At 45.6% G+C, this 23,482-nt stretch overlaps 1 protein-coding gene across 4 annotated transcripts in view; it reads left to right on the forward strand.

Annotated features, from left to right (window-relative positions):
• The window catches only part of SBF2 (SET binding factor 2), a 586,574-nt gene extending 563,885 nt beyond the window's left edge, over window positions 1-22,689 (forward strand). For all 4 annotated transcript variants that reach the window (XM_038765198.1, XM_038765199.1, XM_038765200.1 and 1 more), the window contains 7 exons: window positions 4,884-5,011; window positions 6,226-6,459; window positions 14,277-14,381; window positions 15,697-15,890; window positions 17,903-17,990; window positions 20,277-20,408; window positions 20,686-22,689. In XM_038765198.1, coding sequence (XP_038621126.1) covers window positions 4,884-5,011; window positions 6,226-6,459; window positions 14,277-14,381; window positions 15,697-15,890; window positions 17,903-17,990; window positions 20,277-20,408; window positions 20,686-20,784 — 980 coding nt within the window. In that variant the 3' untranslated portion in view covers window positions 20,785-22,689. The remainder of the gene's footprint in view (window positions 1-4,883; window positions 5,012-6,225; window positions 6,460-14,276; window positions 14,382-15,696; window positions 15,891-17,902; window positions 17,991-20,276; window positions 20,409-20,685) is intronic.
• The last annotated feature ends 793 nt before the right edge of the window (window positions 22,690-23,482 follow it).

Raw genomic sequence — 23,482 nt, forward strand, 5'->3', positions numbered from 1 at the left:
AAAATCATTTCATTTGACTGGAAGCCATGTTTGGCCAAAGATGAATTTTGGTTTGCAGTCAGAGACCCCCTTGTATAACATGTACATTCTGCAGGAATGAAAGCTGTGTGTAGAAATTTTTTTACTAATAGGTTCTGAAATTCATTCATTCATTCAATCGTATTTATTGAGCGCTTACTGTATGCAGAGCACTGTACTAAGCGCTTGGGAAGTACAAGTCGGCAACATATAAACATGGTCCCTACCCAACAACGGGCTCACAGTCTAGAAGGGGGAGAGTTTGGGGCCATGTCGCCCAGTGGCCCATTTTGGGTATGTTATCTGATATTGTCAACTTTAATATTTAGGAAGTTTTAACTGCTTTGAAAGACAAATGGTCTTAACCACGTATGTTATCGCCCATCCAAATATTCAAATTCAGCTGAATTGTTAAGACCAGAAAATATTTACTGGAGTTCTGGAAATTGTCTTGGGGACAACCCAAGATTATAAAATCAGATTGTTTCCCACAATCCTGACAATTGATTTTAGATGGAAAACAGATCTTGAATCTCCAGGATCTGAAGGTGGGGGGAATAGCTAAGAGACAGACTAGTAAGCAGCACTAATGAGGGCCTTTCCTGCCTTTTTTCCACCTTAAAGTCTCCTCTGTTGGGTTGAGGGGGTCGCTGTTACTCTGATGAGCTTCAGAAAGAATTTACTAGGTGCCCATATGCCCTTGGGGAAAACCAGAGGTGGAAATTTGTAGACAAATGTTCCCCCAGCCATACGCTGATGAGGATGATGAAGGCCATTACCCCCATGGATTTTTGAGCTGGGCTTCCAGCCTTTCACATCCCAGATTTTCTGCCAACACTTAAAGGATTCCAGTCCAGCCCAAAAGCTGAAAATATGACTCCCCGAAGTATCAGCTATTTGAAGCCGATCCCTTCCCCGGTCCTCATCCCCATCTACAATTCCTGCCGACCCATTCAAAATGACCGTACAAATAGTAAACGAATGCCCAAACGCAATTGACAAAGTTTGCACTGAGTTTGATTCTCCCCATTCCTAAACTCAGTCAGTCAGTCGTATTTATTGAGCGCTTACTTTGTGCAGAGCACGGTACTAAGTGCTTGGGAGAGTTGCTACCAGCTCCCCTCCCCTCCTCGCAATCCATCTCAAAGCTTGGAGTCCCGAGGCCCGCAGAGCTGGTGCCTGGGGCCAGACCTAGACAGATGAGAGGAGGGCAGTTGGTGTTGGTGGAGAAAGATAAGAAGGGTCTGGAAGGAAAATTTGAGGACAGCACTTCTCACTTCTCACCTCCCACTTCTCCTTTCTGCCACCACGGGCCCTCCCCATAGCTTCTCAGAGAAGAAGCAATTTCCTCCAGGCTGATGTGGCTCTCAAGAGGAAAGTAATTTTAGGCCCTGGAAGACTCCAACTCACTCCCTACAAACGGGGCCATTCCTAGACCACTTGGATCCTCAAATAGCTCCTCTTGTGTCCTCTGTCCCTGTGGGAAGCAGCATGGCATAGTGGATAGAGCACGGGCCTGGAATTCGGAAGGTCATGTTCAGCTAATCCTGGCTCCGCCACTTGTCTGATAAGTGACCTTGGGCAAGTCACTTCATTTCTCTGGGCCTCAGTTACCTCATCTGTAAAATGGAGATTAAGACTATGCACCCCATATGGGACAAGGACTGCGTCCAACCCGATTTTCTTGTATTCATCCCAGTGCTTAATTCATTCAATTGTATTTATTGAGGACTTACTGTGTGCAGAGCACTGTACTAAGTGCTTGGGAAGTACAAGTCGGCAGCATATAGAGATGGTCCCTACCCAACAATGGGGTCACAGTCTAGAAGGGGGAGACAGACAACAAAAAAAAAACATGCAGACAGGTGTCAAAATCGTTAGAATAAATAGAATTACAGCTATATGCACATCATTAACAAAATAAATAGAATAGTAAATATGCACAAGTAAAATAAATAGAGTAATAAATCTGTACAAATATATACAAGTGCTGTGGGGAGGGGAAGGAAGTAGGGCAGAGGGAGGGATGGGGAGGAGGAGAAGAAAAGGGGGCTCAGTCTGGGAAGGCCTCCTGGAGAAGGTGAGCTCTCAGTAGGGCTTTGAAAGGAGAAAGAGAGCTAGCTTGGCGGATGTGTGGAGGGAGGGCATTCCAGGCCAGGGGAAGGACGTGGGCCGGGGGTCGACGGTGGGACAGGCAAGAACGAAGCACAGTGAGAAGGTTAGTGGCAGAGAAGTGGAGGGTGCGGGCTGGGCTGTAGAAGGAGAGAAGGGAGGTGAGGTAGGAGGGGGCGAGGGGATGGACAGCCTTGAAGCCGAGAGTGAGGAGTTTTTGTTTGATTCATAGGTTGACAGGCAGCCACTGGAGATTTTTGAGGAGGGGAATGACATGCCCAGAGTGTTTCTGTACAAAGATAATCCGGGCAGCAGAGTGAAGTATAGACTGAAGCGGGGATAGACAGGAGGATGGGAGATCAGAGAGGAGGCTGATGCAGTAATCCAGTCGGGATAGGATGAAAGATTGAACCAGCAAGGTAGCAGTTTGGATGGAGAGGAAAGGGTGAATCTTGGCGATGTTGTGTAGGTGAGACCAGCAGTTTTGGTGACAGATTGGATGTGTGGGGTGAATGAGAGAGCGGAGTTGAGGATGACACCAAGGTTGCGGGCTTGTGAGACTGGAAAGATGGTAGTTCCGTCTACAGTAATGGGAAAGTCAGGGCGAGGACAGGGTTTGGGAGGGAAGATTCTAGACTGTGAGCCCGCTGTTGGGTAGGGACAGTCTCTATATGTTGCCAACTTGTACTTCCCAAGCGCTTTGTACAGTGCTCTGCACACAGTAAGCGCTCAATAAATACGATTGAATGAATGAATGAATAAGGAGTTCAGTCTTGGACATATTGAGTTTTAGATGGTGGGCAGACATCCAGATGGAGATGTCCTGAAGGCAGGAAGAGATACGAGCCTGGAGGAGGGAGAGAGAGCATGGGAGGAGATGTAGATTTGGGTGTCATCAGCGTAGAGATGATAGTTGAAGCCGTGGGAGCGAATGAGTTCACCAAGGGAGTGAGTGTAGATAGAGAACAGAAGGGGACCAAGAACTGACCCTTGAGGAACCCCTACAGTAAGGGGAGTGCTTAATATAGTGCCAGGCAAATAGTAAGGGTTTAACAAATACTGCTATTATTATTATTATCATTACCTAATCCCATGGGCACATTCAGAATCAGCAGGCTCCAGGCCTCAGCATAATGACCACTCTAAGCATACCCCTTCCAAGTATCCACAGAGCATCTTTGCTTTCAGACTGTAGACTCTAGACTGTAATAATAATAATAATAGTAATAGTATTTGTTAAGTGCTTAATATGTGTCAAGCACTGTTCTACGTGCTGGGGTAGGTACAAGATAATAATAATAATAATGGCATTTATCAGGTTGGACACAGCCCCTGTCCCACATGGGGCTCACAGTCTTAATCCCCATTTTACAGATGAGGTAACTGAGGCACAGAGAGGTGAAGTGACATGCCTAGTGTCAGCAGAATAAGTGGCAGAGTTGGGATTAGAACCCATGTCCTCCCAACTCCCAGGCTGGTCTCTATCCACTGGGCCATTGCTGCTTCCCCAGTAAGCTCGTTGTGGGCAGAGAATGTCTCTGTTATATTGTTAAATTGAGCTCTCCCAAGTGCTTCATACAGTGTTCTGCACACAGTAAGCCTTCAATAAATACGATTGACTGACCGACTTTCGACCTCCTGTCCCCAAAATGAGGCCAGCAGGAATAATGACTGCTATGTTGTGGTACGAAACCATTTCATGGCTGCCCCACCAAAATATCTCCTGCTAGGTGGGAGGTCCTCCAGATTGCAGGTATTGGCGCTACTTGTTGCGAAGGTCATTCATCAGAGGCTAGGAAAATAGGTTTATGCCATTCCTTCCCTGATAAATGGCTGCATTGTTGATTTTGACTGAGTCATTTAGTTTGGAAAAAAGAAAACTCTGGGTGACGTGATCCTCCAAGCTTTTCGCATTGTGTTCCTCTACGGGTATGATATTAAACAATATTCCCACACCCACACACACCTTATTATGTAATTGTCTGAAATAAACGTGAAGTTGAAATACTGAGTTTCTTAACGCAATGGTGTGAACATTTTACTTGTTTGTAGAGGCGAAAACAACTTCTTGAGGGCCACTTAGCAAACCTCAGAATAAAGGTTCATGTGCCTCTTTCAGTCCTGTTTTTGTTTAATTTGAAGTTTGGTGCCCAAGAATGGCAACCAACCCCTCCCACCTCAAAGTAGTACCTGGAATCATGAGAGAGTCTAGAGGAGACTAAACAATCTAAAGAAATAGAGTGAATTCATTCACACCAGTCCCATAAAGACTGAAAATCTGAACGAATTCAAATTGTGTTTTACCCTAGCGTCAGTAAGTCCATTTGAAGTACGTTCCCACTGTCTCTGGAGAAATTGTGGAGTCTCCCCCATAAAACCTGGATTCTAGTCAAGCAGGTGTGTGTATTTTCAGCACCCATGGTGGACCTAAATGACGTGAGTCATGGGATGAACTTTTTGTCACTGCTCAGAAACATTCCCACTTTACCCCCTTACCCCTCAGGGGTCACTCTTTTCGATTTAGTCTTCTCCACCTTTTAGTTCTAGGGCTCCAGAGACAATAATATTAATAATGATAATAACGATGGTATTTGTTAAACGCTAGACTCACAGGACCTGTGTGATATTGGGTTTATTTTCTTTCCAAGGCATATTATACGTGATTCTGTTTTATTTCTTGTTTGGGTTCCACATTTTTGGGGGAAGTGTTCATTTGTTCGACTTTCTGGGTCATTTTGGATTTTTCTTTTCAGGAACATTATTTGAAGATAAAGGTGACAAACATGCCAAAAAAGGAATCTGTATTTGGGATTGTATTGACAAGATGCACAAAAGGAGCCCGATCTTCTTTAATTACCTGTATGCCCCTACTGAAATAGAGGTAGGTCTCAGAAGCCAGGCGGTGTTTGGATTCGTCGAAAGGTTCACCTGAGTTCAGGTTAAGATACATTTGACGCCATCTAAGCTGATGGTATCAAGACATGATTTCCTTGTGATTTGTGGGCTTCCTGAAAACCTTCAAGCCACTCGGGAGCACATGTTTTGCTGGTGGTGGGTATGATTCACCCAGAGTTCGCATAGACTGTAAACTCCTCCAGGGCAGGCGATGGTAGTTGTTGAGCACCTACCATGACCCAGAGATGGTGGGTTCTAATCCCGGCTCTGCCACTTGTCAGCTGTGTGACTTTGGGCAAGTCACTTAGCTTCTCTGTGCCTCAGGTACCTCATTTGTAAAATGGGGATCAAGACTGTGAGCCCCAAGTGGGACAACCTAATAACCTTGTATCTATTCCAGTGCTTAGAACAGTGTTTGGCACATAGTAAGCACTTAACAAATACCAACATTATTATTATTATTATTATTTACTATATGTACTAAGCACTGGGGTAAATTCAAGGTAATGAGATCAGGCTCAGTCCCTACCCCACGGTCTAGACCAAGTATTGAACCCCAGTTTTACAAATGAAGAAACCAGGGCCTAGAGAATTTAAGCAATTTGCCCAAGTCACACGGCAGACAAGTGGCAGGACTGGAATTCACCCAAGCAGTCAATAAATACCATTCTCTTGATTAAGTAAACTTCAGAGGCTGGCCATATGTTTTATGTGAGTTTTGGGAGAGATTTTCATTCGGTCAGTATTCTAAATAAATGGGAGTGATTCACATGATCAGATTATCCTTTATCCTAAGGCTTAGCCTAGTTCTTGTTACATAATAAATGCTTAATTAATCAATCAATCAATGGCCTATTTTGAGCAGTTTCTATGTGCAGGGCCCTAAGCTAAGTGTTTGGGCAAGTACAACACAACTGAGTTGAGTAGACCCATTCCCTGCCCAGTCTAACCAATACCATTACTATTATTATGGTTAATAATAATGATGGTATTTGTTAAGCACTTACTATGTGCCAAGCACTGTTAATAATAGTACTATCCTTATTATTCACACTGTGTTTCAGTCCAACAGTATTCTTACCAGTCACTCGAAGCTGCAGTTTGAGATTGGTAGGAAGAATGCAGATTAACATTACACTAAGAACATCATCAACCTTCAGTGGCCCGAAATAATTTGAGTGGTTTCTTCATTTTAAATAGGCATTAAAACCAAGTCTCAACATGTCCAGCTTTAAAAAATGGGATTATTACATGGAAGAGACTCTGGCCACAGGGCCTTCTTATGACTGGACAATGTTGACTACAAAATACATTTCTCCTGAGGAAGTGGACCAAGGAAATGGTGCTGTGCCACAGAGTAAAAGAAAAATTGTCTGGCCTTGCTACGATGACATCAGCAGAGTGCAGCCTGATGCGATTACCAGCCTCTTCACCGTAAGTCATTCCTACCTCTAGAGAAGACATATTATCAAGCTTCTTTATATCCTACTTGTGGATACACCACAAGGGGTGGGGCCAACTTAGCAATAACCCTTCAGCATCTGGTGTTTGGGGGCGTTGAGGTTGGGTGGTGGGAGGCTCAATAAATACGATTGATTGATTGATTGTTTGAGAGAGGAAGAGTTCCCCACTCTGAGCTGATGCTATTTCCAGAGAAAACAGAAAAAAAAAAACACATTTGATATGGCTTTGACTAAAGGGAGGATCTCATTGCTTGTGGAAAAGGAAACCATTTTGGGGTTGAAAAATGTTGCCGTTGCGGGTTTGCTTTTGGTCTCCAGCGTTTGAAAAGATACACACTGGTGAAGTCGTTCATTTCCAGACATCAGGGCCGCAGTAAAGACTGAACTCTGTTAGAAGGAATGAAGCATTTATCCAGTTCTAAAACCAGTGACAGGAATTTTGTGGGCCGTAAATTGCCATCATTACCCAGCGAGTTAAGGTTTGGGTGATTCCCTACCTATTTGAAATCCCCAAACTAGAACTTAACCATATTGTTTGTTTCACTTTCTTTTTTAAAGAGTACAATTTTCTAATTGTCGTCTGTGAGGTTTTTCTACATGACGCTACATTTTTTGTAAAGAATGTGATTTGAGTAGGGCAAACCTTCGTTTGTTATTATTGGATTGCCACACTGCCTTCAGTTTACTAATACTACCTCTGTCATTTACTGTGAAGCCAGCAAAATTCTCTGTGTTTAGGTGGAGAAATGAGACTTAAAATGCAAAGAAGTTATCTGTAATTTATTTCAGCGTCTCTCTCCCCTCCTAGCTGGCAAGCTCCTCGAGGGCAGAGATCCTGTCAGTTCTCCCAAGTCCTGGGCTCGGCACAAAGTATGAGCTCAATAAATACTATTGATCAACTGAAAAGAAGGACAATAAATCTTTGTATAGCTATACAGGGTCTTACATAAGCACTCCAGAGCACTTTCAGAGATCCAGCTCCCACAGTTGTGGAGATCGTTGCCACCACGTTTGAAAGAAAGAAAAGAAAAAACTTTCTCCTATCTTATACAGAGCACTGAACCAACTGCTTTAAAATGTCTGGGAAGGTATCTTTATGAGGATCAAGCTTCCAAAATTCCTATTTCTTTTCTTCATTGGCATTCCAAATGACAGAGAAAGATGGGGATAATTGAATAACCGAAGTGGCGTTCTTTTTGAACCCGTGAATGGGAACAATTTAAATCAATGAGAATAGTCACCCTTTGCTTTTCTACAGGAAGAGAGGACTTTATTATTTAATCTGCACCTAGCTTTAGTTATACCACAGGGACTAGTAGGACACTTTCAGATCTACCTCAGGGAAAAAAACATGCCGCACCCCCAAAAAATATTGGCGGCTTCTTCCAGATTTTCTTTTCTGTCCACATTTTTCCCTAGGGCTACATTTCAGGTCAGAAGGAGGACTCAGAGGTCCCATCCTAACTTATTTTAGGTGGCAGAAAAACCTATGACCAGAGACAAACTTGTCTCCTGAAATCTGTTATAACTAAGTTTATTATATTTATATAATATAAATGAGTCCCATTTACACTCAAGTTTTAATAGTTCAAGTTCAGTTTTCTTTAACACACACAGCTGTCTTTCATTTTCAAAAGTGAAGCTAATGAGGGTGAGACCAAAAATGTGAAAATAGTGCGTGACTGCGCTAATGGAGTTGTCCCAAGAAGGGCCTGTCTCTGCATTTAAGCCAGACTCCTGGTATTCCCAAGCTTCACAAGCCTTTCCTCAAAGAGAGCCACCCCTGTCGATCAATCAATCAGTAGTATTTATTGAGCACTTTCTTTGGGAGTCCAGGGTGCTCCCTGCCAGGCCAGTCTGTGTGCTAGGGCAGTTTTCCAGCAGTCCCCGGTTGGTATCATTGTGGAAGACCAGGCTTCCACCTGTCTTCATGTCACTGACCCTGCCCTTCCAGCTGACGTGTTCGATCATATTTATTGAGCACTTACTGTGTGCAGAACACTGTACTAAGTGCATGTGTCCCCTGCTGTCCGCCGGCCTCTTCACAGGTCAGAAAGGTATTTTTCCCTCATATATTTTATTTGGTCACATTTTGTAGTTTTAGTCTAACTGGTTTTCCTTTTCATTTTCCTCTGGTGCCTATTATTTGGGTGAATGAATGCAACTGCCAATCAAGGGACTTGAGTTGGGGAAGGGTGTTTTTTTTTTTCATTGATGATTTACTAGTCTCAATCTTTTCCCCCAAATAAATCAGGGATTCCTTCTTATATTTCCCTTCATGTGTTCTTCCCCAGTGCAGGCTGCGTAAAGTAAGTGTTTAGTGCCCCAAGGCCCAACCGGGGAATCTGACTAAATCTCTGTCAAACCATTTGGCACAATGATGGTTTTCTATTTCTGCCCTTTACTAGTGGTTATTATTTGGGTGAGCGAATGCAACTGCCAATCAAGGGACTTGGGTTGGGGAAGGGTTATTTTTTTTTCATTGATGATTTACTAGTCTCAATCTTTTCCCCAAAATAAATCAGGGATTCCTTCTTATATTTCTCTTCATGTGTTCTTCCCCAGTACAGGCTGCGTAAAGTAAGTGTTTAGCGCCCCAAGGCCCAACCGGGGAATCTGACTAAATCTCTGGCAAACCATTTGGCACAATGATGGTTTTCTATTTCTGCCCTTTACCTGGATTCCTTTGTGGTTTGGCTTTTACTTTCCTAGGAGGAGGGAACCCTCCCTTGATGTCACTTGGCTACTTTTCTGTTCCATGTGTCATAAATCATGTTGAATCCCATTCCTTTGAACACAGTGCCTATGCAGGATGGGCATTCAGTCACTGATATTTATTGAGCACTGTACTAAGCGATCAGGAGGGTATACACTAGAGTTGGGAGAGGCGATCCCTGCCTACAAAGAGCTTACAGTCTAGAAAACTAGAGGCATTGTTGCCACTGTGGGCAGGGAATGTGTTTATTGTTATATTGAACTCTTCCAAGTGCTTAGTACAGTGCTGTGCACGCAGTAAGTGCTCAATAAATATGATTGAATGAATGAGTGAATGAATGAATAAACACCCGTGCCCTGCAAAAGTGATTGCCGGGAGGAGGAAATGAGTTTGGATGCATTTTTCTCCCCCTAGCAGTGAACCTGATCAGCAATTTAAAGTCTCTGTCTAGTCCTCTGTGCTCTGCACACAGTAAGCACTCAATAAATGCTATTGATGGACCCTCTGGGCCTTTTCTTACTTATAGTCCCAGCTAAGGATGTTCTCTCATTGCCTTCTTTTATTTCAATTTTGGTTGGACTTCCTGGAAACCAGAGGAAGGTTTCTGTTGATAGGGAAGGTCCACGTACACACACCGAACGCATCCTGGGGAGTGTAGCGCAGCTGTCCTCCTTTGAAGATAAGACCAGTGACGGTAAAATCCCCTCCCCGTTCGCAGGTGTGGTGGAAAAGTCCGCAGCGTGACCGACACTCCCTCCTGCGTTTGTGCACATGTAAAGATAGTGCTCCATCGTGTTGATGGGTGGGTCCCAAACAGAAGAGCTTGTCATTCTTTTGGAGCCTGGTTGGGGGTTCTAATCCCGGTTCTGCCACTTGCCTGCTGTGTGACCTTGGGCAAGTCACTTTACTTCTCTGGGCCTCAGTTACCTCATCTGTAAAATGGGGATTGAGACTGTGAACCCTACATGGGACAGGGACTGTGTCCAACCACATTCCTTGTATCTGCCCTGGTGCTTAGTACAGTGCCTGGCACATAGTAAGGGCTTAACAAATACCATTATCATTATTATTATTATTGTCTGTTGTGTGACTTTGGGTAAATCACTTCACCTTTCTGGGCCTCAGTTTCCTCATCTGTAAAATGGGGGCTGAGACTGTGTGCCCCACGTGGGACAGGGACTGTGTCCAACCCGATTTGCTTGTATCCACCCCAGCGCTTAGTACAGTGTTTGGCACAAAGTAAGCACTTAACAAATACCAGAATTATTATTATTCATTCATTCATTCAATCGTATTTATTGAGCGCTTACTGTGTGCAGAGCACTGTCCTAAGCGCTTGGGAAGTCCAAGTTGGCAACATATAGAGACGGTCCCTACCCAACAGTGGGCTTACAGTCTAGACAGGGGAGACAGAGAACAAAACAAAACATATTAACAAAATAATTACTTTTGTTATTATTATTATTACCATCCCAATCTTGTTGAAGCCTTTGCTCGAGGAGAGCAACGCCACTCCTCGTTTGCGGCTGTGGTCTCTCCCAGCCCTGCTCCGTACCCAATGTGAGTCTGGGCTACTTCCTTCTGCTGTTAAATCATTGATCTGTTCTTGCCTGTGCCCCCTTTCAGTTCATTCGGTGGTATTTATTGAACACTTCCTGTGTGCAGAGCACTCTGCTAAGCACTTGGGAGAGTACAATATAACATACACATTCCCTTCTCATACCGAGCTTATATAAAGTCTAGAGGCAGAGAGGCAGGCTGAGGAGAAAACTTCTTTCTCCCTTCAGACCTCAGGGTGGGGAGGCTTAGTTGAGGCTTAAACACCGACCAGTAAGGTAAAGTTAGTCAGCCAGTCAGTGGTATTTATTGAGCGCTTACTGTCTGCAGAACACTGTATTAAGTGCTTGTCTTGCCTTATGCTGTCGAGTGGTCTCTGACCCATAGCGACACCATGGACACATCTCCCCCAGAACACCCCGCTGTCCGTGTACAATCATTCATTCTTTCAGTCTTATTTATTGAGCACTTACTGTGTGCAGAGCACTGTACTAAGCGCTCGGGAAGTACAAGTCGGCAACATGTAGAGATGGTCCCCACCCAGCAACAGGCTCACAGTCTAGAAGGGGGAGACAGACAGCAAAACAAAACACGGAGACAGGTGTCAAAATCGTCAGAACAAATAGAATTAAAGCTATATTCCTTCATTCAATCATGTTTATTGAGCGCTTACTGTACTAAGCGCTTGGGAAGTACAAGTCGGCAACATATAGAGACGGTCCCCACCCAACAACAGGCTCACAGTCTAGAAGGGGGAGACAGACAACAAAACATGTAGACAGGTGTCAAAATCGTCAGAACAAATAGAATTAAAGCTATATTCCTTCATTCAATCATGTTTATTGAGCGCTTACTGTACTAAGCGCTTGGGAAGTACAAGTCGACAACATATAGAGACGGTCCCTACCCAACAACAGGCTCACAGGCTAGAAGGAGACAGGCAATAAAACAAAACATGTCGACAGGTGTCCAAATCATCAGAACAAATAGAATTAAAGCTATATGCACATCATTAATAAAACAGAGTAGTAAACATGTACAAATAAAATTGAGTAATAAATATGTACAAATATATACTCGAGTCCCCCACCCTCAACTCTCTCCCGTGCCTCTGGTGCCCAGCACAGGGGAGTTTTGACTTGTAACAGATTGCCTTCCACTCTCTAGCTACTGCCAAGGCTAGAAAAGGAATTGATATGCCTCTGCTTGACTCTCCCTCCCGTAGTCGAGACTGGTAGAGTACTGGAAACTCTACAGGTGAGAACCTGAGAGGGGATTAAGTTTTGTTGTCCATCTCCCCTTTCTAGACTGTGAGCCCGTTATTAGGTAGGGACTGTCTCTATATGTTGCTAACTTGTACTTACCAAGAGCTTAGTACAGTGCTCTGCACACAGTAAGCGCTCAAAAAATACGATTGAATGAATGAATGAACGAATACAATATAACAGACAGGTTCCCTGCCCACAACAAGCTCACAGGAGCGGTTCATCGTAGAGTTGATGTTTTGCAGGCATAATAATAATAATAACAATGCTGGTGGTATTTGTTAAGCACTAACAGTGTGCCAAGCACTGTTCTAAGCACTGGGATAAATACAAGGTTATCAGGTTGTCCCCCTTCTAGACTGTGAGCCCGCTGTTGGGTAGGGACCGTCTCTATATGTTGCCAACTTGTACTTCCCCAGGGCTTAGTACAGTGCTCTGCACACAGTAAGCGCTCAATAAATACGATTGAATGAATGAATGAAAGTAGGGCTCACACTCTTAATCCCCATTTTGCAGAGGAGGTAACCAAGGCACAGAGAAGTTAAGTGGCATGCCCAAAGTCACACAGCTGACAAGTGGTGGAGCCGGGATTAGAACCCACGACCTCCCACTCCCAAGCCCGTGCTCTTTCCACTAAGCCACACTGCACTCCCGTGGTCCTTCTCCCACCTCTGTGACCACAAAGATTAGTTTGCTGCCTCTTCTCATCCCTTCAATGTGGGTGTTCCCTAGGGCTCCCTCCGGGATTCCCTATTCTTCTCGCTGTCTGGGTGAGCTCATCCACTGCCATACCACCCCATACAGACGCTTGCCAAGTCTAGATCTTGAGCCCTGACCTGCAGTCTAGCCCCCTAATTTGCAATCCCCACATCTCCACTTGGCTGACCCGCCAACACTTCAGGCGTAGCCGCCTGAAAGCCAGTTAATCATTTCACCTCCTAAATCTACTCCCCCTCCTAACTCTCCTAAATCAGTCAAGAGCACCGCCGTCCTCCTTGTCTCAGACTCAAAACCTTGGTGTCGTCCTCGACTCCTCACTCCCCCTTAACTCTCACGTTCTCTCTGCTGCCGGATCCTGCTGTTCTTTCCTCCACTACATCTCCTAGATCTGCCCCTTCCTCCCAATCAATTCAATTCAGTCGTATTTATTGAGCGCTTATGTGTGCAGAGCACTGTACTAAGCGCTTGGAAAGTACAGTTCAGCAACAAATAAGAGACAATCCCTGCCACAGCGGGCTCACCCAGTCAGGGGTACTTAGTGAGCACTTGCTGAGTGCAGAGCACTGTGTAAAGCACTTTGGAGAGTAGGCTAGACAGATAGACACAAATCTTGCCCTCAGGGAGCTTACAGTAAAGAGGGGGAGAGAGGTATTAAATTGCAGGCGGTTATGAACGTATGTGCTGTAAGGGCTAGGGGAAGATTGTGTATGTGTCCGTGTGTGTGTTGGTGTGTGTATCAAAGTTCCTACAGAGTGCAGACCCAAGTGTGCAGGCGACACAGAACAGAGGACTTGGGGCAGTGAGGAATAGGTCTCTTGGAGGAGATGCGATTTTAGGAGGGCGTTGAAGATGGGGATTGCAACTGAAAGGTCAGTGAGGATTAGGATGGAGTAGAGGCCATTGGACTTGGCCAAGAGGGGGTCATTAGTGACTTTAAAGAGGGCAGTTTCCTCTCCACCCAAACAGCTAACCCTCTGGTCATATCTCAGCCAGATTCCTGTCAGCCTCCTCCCTGCTCTCCCCTCTCCAATCTATACGATCCGCAGCGGCCCACATCATCTTCCCAAAACATCGTTCATCACCGACGTTTCAAGCAAAAACTCCTCACCATTGACTTCACGGCTCTCCCCGAACTCCCACCACTTTACCCATCTGCTCCCTTCTTCCATTATGTCCAAATCCAGTCTCTTCTTTCATCCCAAACAACCTTCTAACTGTACCACACTCTTAACCCCGCTACCTCCACCCCATTGCTCACGCTCTTCCCCCAGCTTGGAACTCTTTCCCCTCTCCAAGACCAAAAGCCCTCCTCCTCCAACATGCCTTCCCCAGTCAATTCCCAGCATGATAATTATAGCTAATTATGACAGTACCTGGACAACCGTCGCAAAGACCATTGATGATGTGCATTTAAAACGTGACCTCTCCATCTTGTTTCTTGCAAACCGTTTGAAGGAAAGCGGGGGACTAATTGTGAAGAATTTAGTCTGAAATGCTTATCTCACAGACGTTCTTTCTCATTGATCTCAGGAAATTGAAAGATTGGAGCATAAATTAAATCAAGCCCCAGAAAAATGGCAACTGCTGTGGGAAAGGATAAAAGTGAACCTTAAGGATGACACAAGACAAGACCACGTATGTTACGGGAACGATGCTGAAAAATAATCATTCAGTGTCATGGTTGTAAACATTTTGGGATACTGGTTTTAAACATTTGTAATTTTATAAGGCCAAGTGGCAACAGATGCAAGATTTTAAGTGTAATGAACATTTAATGGGCATATCACTGTTCACCATATAGTGACATAATGTTTGTGTTTCAGTAACAAAGCCTGTCTTAATTTCAGTAACCACCTGAGGAGGTTTAGTTATGGTCACCATCAAGTTTAGAGTGAAATTCCACTGGGCCAAATCTGGACTTTGAAAAAAAAAAAATGATGTATGTTAAGAGCTTATCATATGCCAGGCACTGTACTAAGCGGATACAAGATTATCAGGGTGGACACAGTCCATGTCCCACATGGGGCTTACAGTCTTAATCTTGAGGTAACTGAAACAGAGAAGTGAAGTGACTTGCCCATGGTCATACAGCAGACAAGTGGGAGAGTAGGGATTAGAAGCCAGGTCCTCCGACTCCCAGGGCTATGCTCTATCTACTAGGTCATGCTTCATCTCCTATTTGTTGTCCTGGTGGAAGGACAGACAAGGAGAGAAGATGAAAATATCTCAAAAGCAGCCAAACACACATACAAACACACGCACACCCCTCCCACCCTGCCACCGCCCCCACCCCCTTCCTGTTTAAATGTCCTTTGACCAAACTGGTGCAGAGTTTTGCTTCCCACCATGAAGACCGAACAATCCAGGCTTCACCGGGCGGGGGAAGGAGATGCTGTTCCAGAACTCGGTTCCCTAGGTGGAAGAGATCCAGCCTCAGGACTCCCTCGAGCTAGAATTCAGCAACAATTAACAGAAACGTTCCATGGTTGTTCAAGAAGAACATAACGTTTCATGCCACTGTTGTTTTCTCTGTAACCGTCGGGCTGTTGGATTATTGAAAAGCCTCTTGTGCCTTCCCCTTCAAAATACCAACTTTCCATATTATTGCTCTTAGAACCGTGATGACAGAAGTGAGGCCAGTACCAGGTCAGACCGTCGATGCATCCAGCCCAGTGTTGTGCCTCTGACGGTGGCAACAGGATGCTGGGAAGACCCATATGATGGTCACCCCCCATCCTTAACCTCCGCCGTGCTGTTTAGGGATGAACCGTCGGACATCCCTCTAGCACCCTATTATTGTCTCTGCGTGTATCCAGAACCCTTCTGTGCCTGCTGGCCTTTTTCACTGACCCATCATCCCATGGGAACCATTGCCCAACGGGGGTAACGGTTTGATTGTTGTTGCTAATGTGTTCTCCTTCTCTCTCTCTCTCCCTCTCTCTTCATTTAGCCTCGGAGACATCCCTCCAGCTCCTCGGGGATTATGTCTGCCAATCTTCATTCGTATCAAAAGAGGTCCGTGCTGCACCTGCCGGACAGTGGGCTGGGAGAGGAGCAAAGTGCCAGCATCTCCCCATCTAACGGGGTGGACAGGAGGGCCACCACCCTCTACAACCAGTTTACGTCGAAGAACGATGAGAACAGGTGAGGAGGGGCTGGGTTGGTCAATCGCATTTATTGAGCACGTTCTGTGTGAAGATCACTGTACTAAACATTTGTTTTGTTAATGATGTGCATCTAGCTTTAATTCTATTTGTTCTGATGACTTGACACCTGTCCACATGTTTTGTTTTGTTGTCTGTCTCCCCTGTCTAGACTGTGAGCCCGTTGTTGGGTAGGGACCGTCTCTATATGGTGCCAACTTGTACTTCCCAAGCACTTAGTACAGTGCTCTGCACACAGTAAGTGCTCAATAAATGATTGAATGGCTGAATAAATGAATGGGAGAACACTATAACAGCATAACAGACACATTCCCTGCCCACAATGACCGTATAGTCTAGAGATGATCTTAAGGGGTCCTGTCCTGTTTTGGTCCCCCAGAGGGCTTGTCATCCCTCAGGGAAGGGATGATTTGATGTGGTCTTAGTCAGGGGGAGAGCAAGAGGCTTCCTAATGGTTTTATTGTTGCTGCTGCCGCTCACATACCCTGATTTCCGGAGTCAGTCTCCTCTGGCTTAGCCCCAGCCCGTCACCTGCCAAATGCTAACCACACAGGTCCTTTGAAAGCCTCCCTTGGAAATGGATGGTTTTTGTATTTCCACTTCTAAAAAATGAGGCCAAATGATTTGTAGAGTGCTACATTTTTCCTGTGTTTTTTTTCTTTGAAGAAAAGAAATCCAAAACCTACAGGACCCTTGGCTTTTCTGTGACCGCTCCCTCACTCGCCCCAACCTCAGCATCTGCGTCCTCAGTTGGGGCCCGAGCCCAGTCCAGCTAACACTTTGGTCAAACACCAAGCCGCCTCCTCGGGTCGAGGCGTCAGCTCCTCCCCAGAGCTCGGTTCTCTGGCAGACCACTCGTCCCTGAGAGAGTCGTGCTCCAAAAGGGAGAAACCACCTGCTCCGTCCTCCTCCTGGGACTGGAGATTGCAGGAATGTGTCTGTTTGTTGCAGCATGGCTTAATGGAAAGAGCACGGGCTTGAGAGTCAGAGGTCATGGGTTCAAATTCCGGCTCTGCCAATTGTCAGCCGTGTAACTTCGGGCAAGTCACTTAACTTCTCTGTGCCTCATTTGCCTCCTCTGTAAAATGGGGATGAAGACTGTGAGCCCCACGTGGGACAATCTGATCACCTTGTATTCTCCCCAGCACTTAGAACAGTGCTTTGCACATTGTAAAGCGCTTAACAAATGCCCATCATCATATTGTACTCTCCAGAGTACTTAATAATGTGCTTTGCACACAGTAAGCTCTCAATAAATACCATTGAATGAAAGAACTAGTGCCTTCCTTACTGCGTTAGACACCCTTTTTTTAAATGGTATTTGTTAAGTACTTACAATGTGCCCGGATCTGTACTAAATGCTGGGGTAAAGACAAGTTAATCAGGTTGGACACAGTCCCTGTCCCACATGGGGCTCACAGTCATAATCCCCATTTTACAGATGAGGAAACTGAAGCCCAGAGAAGTGGCTTGCCCAAGGTGACACAGCAGACAAGTGGCTGAGCCGGGATTAGAACCCAGGTCCTCATTCATTCATTCACTCAGTTGTATTTATTGAGCACTTACTGTGTGCAGAGCACTGTACTAAGCGCTTGGGAAGTACAAGTTGGCAACATATAGAGACGGTCCCTACCCAACAGTGGGCTCACAGTCTAGAAGGACTAGAAGTATAGAAGTCTAGGTCCTCCTGAGTTCCAGGCCTGGGCTGTATCCATAAAGCCACACTGCTCTTCTTTCTTTCCTACCGTATTAAACTCAAGGAAGGGGTCATCCAGATGAGGATGTGCTTTATGCAGGGAAGTGGGGGGACGGGGTGATATAAAGGCCCTAAGCCCCCTCACCCACCCACTTCTCCCTCTCCAAGTTGCTAAGCGAAGAAGTACATAATGAGTAACTGTTGTGCTCCACTTGCACGAGTAACTGTCGTGCTCCACTTACTCCCCCAGTGTTGTTCAAAAGGGTTTTTGATCGTCTGGTTTTGTTTTGTGCCAGGTCTTTCGAGGGCACCCTTTACAAACGAGGAGCCTTGCTGAAGGGCTGGAAACCGCGTTGGTTTGTGTTGGACGTAACGAAACATCAGGTAAAGGTCTCCAGCGAAACCGAGCCGGCCCCGGCCTGGGCCTCCTCCCCCACCCCCCCCCAACCCCGAGGGTACCTCAGAATCCCTGCCAAGTGGCCCTCGGCGCCTGGCACCATTATCCTCTCCCAGGGGCGAGAAAGATGGGCCCACTGCAAAGCAGCAAGGCAACAAAGCCCTCTACTAACTTTCCCAGGAGCCAGAAGGGTCTGATTGTCTTTCTGGATCAGAAAAGCAGACCGCCATGCGATAGTAGCCATGGGGCACTTGCCTTGTGGTTGTCCATCTGAAATTTCACAGGGCTGGATTTCCCCAAGGCTTAAACATCCCCAGACTCTCCCCCGACTGAGCCCTCTATCAATCAATCAATCAATCAATCGAGCGCTTACTGTGTGCAGAGCACTGTACTAAGCGCTTGGGAAGTACAAGTTGGCAACATATAGAGACAGTCCCTACCCAACAGTGGGCTCACAGTCTAAAAGTCTAGATGTCCGGCAGGAAAAATTAAAGACCCACCACAAAGTAGTGTCCAAGCAAGCGTCCAGCTGTCCAGGAGGCCAGACACTCAGCCACCCTGGACATGGTTTCCAGCGGTTACCCCATTTTGAGGGGATAAAGGTGGTCATTGGTGTGGAGCAATCGTGGGTTTGTGGGAGGGAGGCCCGGAAGGCCTCACCTCCCTGGGCCTCCAAGCCTCCTCTGAAGCAGGAGCATCTGCTCCCCTTGGAGGGAGTTTGGGAGGATCCCATTAGGGCGACCAGGTGGCATTCTGAGAAGGCTGGATATACTAGAGGCACAAAGTTTCTGAAAGTTTTAGGCCACTAGGAAGCTCGATTACAGGGTGTGAACCGGGACTCCTAAACCCTGGTCTCTGGAGGGCCATCGGGAAGGTGCAGGCCTACCGTGACCCTCTGAAGAAGGGCCTTGTGAAAGGTCACCCTCTTTGCTGGAGAATGTCAAGAATTTATTTTCAAATGTGCAAATGTAAGGTTTTCCCTTGTGGACCTCAGAAATCATAGTGTCTACGGTATGCAGAAAAGCGCCATTAACCCACTAACTATAGTATAGGAAAATGTTCAATTTTATCTATAATTTACAATTACCTAAAATTATACTGACGTTTTTGCTGATCATTTTGAGTTCCTATAATCTTGGGGGATATGATCTGTTGTTAACTCTTCTGATGCCAGCCTGGCAGGGCGCTCTCGGAGAGGGCCAGTGGGGCGTCCTGGCGTCCAAGGAGCAAAGCTGTCAGGTGAACAAAAGCAGTCCCTCTCTTGCAACGGAGACATAGTCGAAAGTAGGACCTCACAAGCTCGGGCACTAGGCTGCTGGTGCCCGCTGCCTTGGTAGGGCACAGGAAGGGATTGGGGGGCACCAGCTGGATGGGCTGATCCTTTCACCGGTCAGCCTTCAGTCAGGGGCAGAGCCCACTCCCGCCATTGACAGACACTCCAACCTGGACTACTGCCCTGCTGGACCAGCTGGGTGGAGGAGGAATGCACAAATGTGCATGTACACACTCTGCAGATGGTCAGAGCCAGTGAAGGTTGTGACTCTCCCTGCCTAAATAATAATAATAATAAGTGTATATATATAATATGATGTATTATATATAATGGTATATTATATAATATAATACTGTTATTGATAGTCATAATAATAATTGTTGTATTTGTCAAGCACTTACTATGTGCGCCAGGCACTGTACCAAGCGCTGGGGTGGATACAAGCTAATCAGATTAGACGCAGTCCCTGTTCCACGTCAATCATATTTATTGAGCACTTACTGTGTGAAGAGCACTGTACTAAGCGCTTGGGAAGTACAAGTTGGCAACATATAGAGACAGTCCCTACCCAACAGTGGGCTCACAGTCTAAAAGGGGGCGGCAGAGAACAAAACCAAATACACTAACAAAGTAAAATAAATAGAATAGATATGTACAAGTAAAATAAATAGAGTAATAAATATGTACAAACATATATACTTATATACAGTATACACATGGGGCTCACAGCCTGAATCCCCATTTTGCAGATGAGGCAACGAGGCCCAGAGAAGTTATATGACTTATCCAAGGTCACACACAGCAGGCACATGCCAATTAGGACCCAGATCCTTCAGACTCCCATTAGTCTAACCATTAGACCACGCTGCCTTCCACCACCCCAGGGCTCCCCCTGCCCCCTGGTAAGATTGTAGTCAAAACCTCTGGTCTGGAGAGGTGGAGGCGGGCCCACCTGACCCCATTCCAGCCCCAGTCAGCCATTTGTTTTGCGGTCCCCTAGCTGAGATACTACGACTCCGGCGAGGATACCAGCTGCAAGGGCCACATCGATCTAGCAGAAGTAGAGACGGTCATTCCAGCCACCCCCACTATCGGAGCCCCAAAGCACGCCAGTGACAAAGCCTTTTTTGATGTGAGTATGCGGTGCCTTCACCAGAACTCTTTTTTCCTACCCCATCGTCCAGCGGGAGGGCCGTGGTCATCTTCACAACCTGGGGGAGATCGAAACAGGATGGCCCAAACCAAATGGGCTTTAAAACCCTTGCCCCATTCAACATCCGAACAATAACATACCATGTGTATATGGAAAATCCGACTGTGAGTTCCAAATGGGAAGCTAAGAGAAACCTATTTAATGGCCAGAAAAACCGTTTCCCTTCAACGTCAGACTTCCTTTGTCGTTTGTGCAGCTCAAGACCAGCAAACGGGTGTACAACTTCTGTGCTCAGGACACCCAGAGTGCCCAGCAGTGGATGGACAGAATTCAGAGCTGTATTTTGGACGCCTGAGGCGGAAGGAACAGTTCTTCCATAGGAATCTCCAGAAGGGCCTCCCGGTGAAGGCCGTCTGCGAGACTTGACGAAATCCCGTCAAAAGAACAAGTAGCTTTTGCTTTCATTGTGAACAGTCTGCCCTCTCCGCCCCGTTGAGCTAGCTAATCCGTCTCAGTTGCCCTACTTCAACAGGAACCTTCTTGGCAGCCCCCCTCACCCGCCAACAACCCAGCCTCGTCGGAAGGAACTGCCTCGTGTTGCACTGAACTCTGCCGGGATCATGGCTTTGCAGTCCCCCATTCCCCGGGGAGAAGGGCTTTGCCTCTCCTCACCCCCATCCCCACAACTCTCTCTCCCCAGGGGAGCCTTGGGGTCTCCCTCTCTTGCGTCTTCTGGCTAAATGTTTGAGCAGTGCTCCGTCTGGCGCACGTTTCCACGCAGGAAGACACGATCCCACAGGCTTTGCCACTTCAGAATCAAAATGCATTTCTCAGTGGCGACGGCCCTTTTTGAACAGCCACGAGCCCAAACACGGAGCCGGCGCTCGGGGAGGGGGAACGCATTTGGGTCTCCGGGGCCCCGGCCGAGGCCGCAAGACGGGGACATCGGATCCCCCGGTTGTGGCTAAACACGGGGGCAGGGGAGAAAAACAGTTTTAGGCGGCCCGGGGAGTCCAGCCATCCGGTTTCAGACAATGGCGGAAAGAGGAAAATTTTACCTGTAAAATGTAGGACGAGTCCAGTGTCGGGGGGAAAAAAGAAATCCAATTTTTACCTGTAAAATGTAGGACGAGTCCAGTGTCGGGGGGAAAAAAGAAATCCAATTTTTACCTGTAAGATATAGGACGAGTCCAATGTCGGGGGAAAAAAAAATCCAATTTCAAACTGCCAGGACTCTTACGACAAGATAGTTCCTTTGAAAGCCATATGGATTCATATGCGCTCTCCCGCTCACTCTACATTTTTTTTACGAGAATAACGCAATGATCAATGCACTAAACAATAAAGCAAGCACTTGCACTGAAATCCTTAAAACGCAGACATTTTGAAGGACCGAGCTCGGTTAGTTTTAACTGAGAACCGTTGCTAAATAACAGGATTGACAGCTATTAAAAATGTACATCGGTTTCAGCGTGCTGTGATTTGATACTTCGGACGTTTTTTGCACATAAAATTGTAAAAACATTTTTAGATTTTTACATTTGATAACCCAGCGTTTGGGCAACTTAAATGCTAAAAAAGTGTTGGTTATTAAACCGGAATTAACAGGGGCTTGCTCCTGCTGTGGCCTGTGGTGAAATTGACTGGAGTCGTGAGGTAGCTATATCATTGCTTTTCGTTTTTGAAATGTTAATATGTTAAATATTGGACTAATATTTCAAAGAATTTGTATATATGATCCAGTATGTCTGGTGGGGTTTTTTTTTAGACATCCTGCTTGTTATTTAATATAAAACTAACCAGACTGATTCATTTCTAGGATTTTGGTTATTAAATGGTTATGCCCTCTAAAAAAAAAACCACTCTTTTTGAACTAAAGAATAAAATGAAATTTCCAACTGTATACATAATAGGAAAAATAGCTGTTGGTCTGTATGAAATTTGGGAGAAAAACAGCAGTCATGAAGGACTTTTTAGCATTTTCAATTTATAAATTTCCACCTGTGAAAATGTATTTTGCACATTATTTGTATTTTCTTTGTATATGAAGTACTTTTATTGTACTTTGTAAAATAGCGATCCCATTTCATAGATGATTTGAGAATGTACACACCACTCCTATTTTGTAACTAGGTTATTTTAACTATTATGTAGATGTGACATTGACCTGTGTATTCTAACCACCTTGTAATAACTATACTTCTTAAGAAAAACATCCCTCATTTACTGTGAAATAAAATGCATTCCACAGTACGCTGCATTAGGTGTAAAGAGTAAATATTTTCTCACATCTGAGGTTACACTAAACAGTGAAGAGAAAGAATCAGTCCCAGAGTTTTGCTTTGGCACATATCACTTCTAAATTTGCACCCTGTTTCAGCTTTACAACCCCATCCGTAATAATAATAATTATAATAATGATAGGGACATTAAGTGCTTCGTAGGTGCCAAGCACTGTATTAAATGCTGGAGCAGATATAAGATAATCAGGTCCCACGTGGGGATCAAAGTCTAAGTAGGAGGGAGAACAGGGATTTGCAGATGAGGGAACTGAGGCACAGAGAAAGTTGAGCAACGTGCCCAAGGTCTCACAACCAGCAGAGCAGTGATTAGAACCCGGGTCTTCCGAATCCCAGGTCCATCCTCTTTCCAACTGGGAGAGAGACTGCCCAAGTCACAAAGAAACAGGGAGACAATTTAAAAGGCTCGATGGGTGGGAAGGGAAGAAAAAGGGAAAACTCCTCCATTTTACTTGGTAAAAAATCAGCTACCCTGTCGCGCAAACAAAGGATGGTGGCCTCTGCTTCTCAACAACCTGGACGCCCTTCCCTGTGAATCAATCAATCAATCGTATTTATTGAGCGCTTACTGTGTGCAGAGCACTGTACTAAGCGCTTGGGAAGTACAATGTGGGGTGACGGAAGAGAAGACTCAGAGGTAGGTAGCCCAAGGGGGGATAAGGGGGATCCTGGGGTGACCGATTTGGAGCCTCGCTAAGCAAGGATGGTAATCAGGTGAAAAAAAAAAATGTTAAGCACTTACTTTGTGCCAAG

The sequence above is a fragment of the Tachyglossus aculeatus genome, chromosome 22, assembly GCF_015852505.1.
Source record: "Tachyglossus aculeatus isolate mTacAcu1 chromosome 22, mTacAcu1.pri, whole genome shotgun sequence".
In the NCBI taxonomy this organism is placed as follows: domain Eukaryota; kingdom Metazoa; phylum Chordata; class Mammalia; order Monotremata; family Tachyglossidae; genus Tachyglossus; species Tachyglossus aculeatus.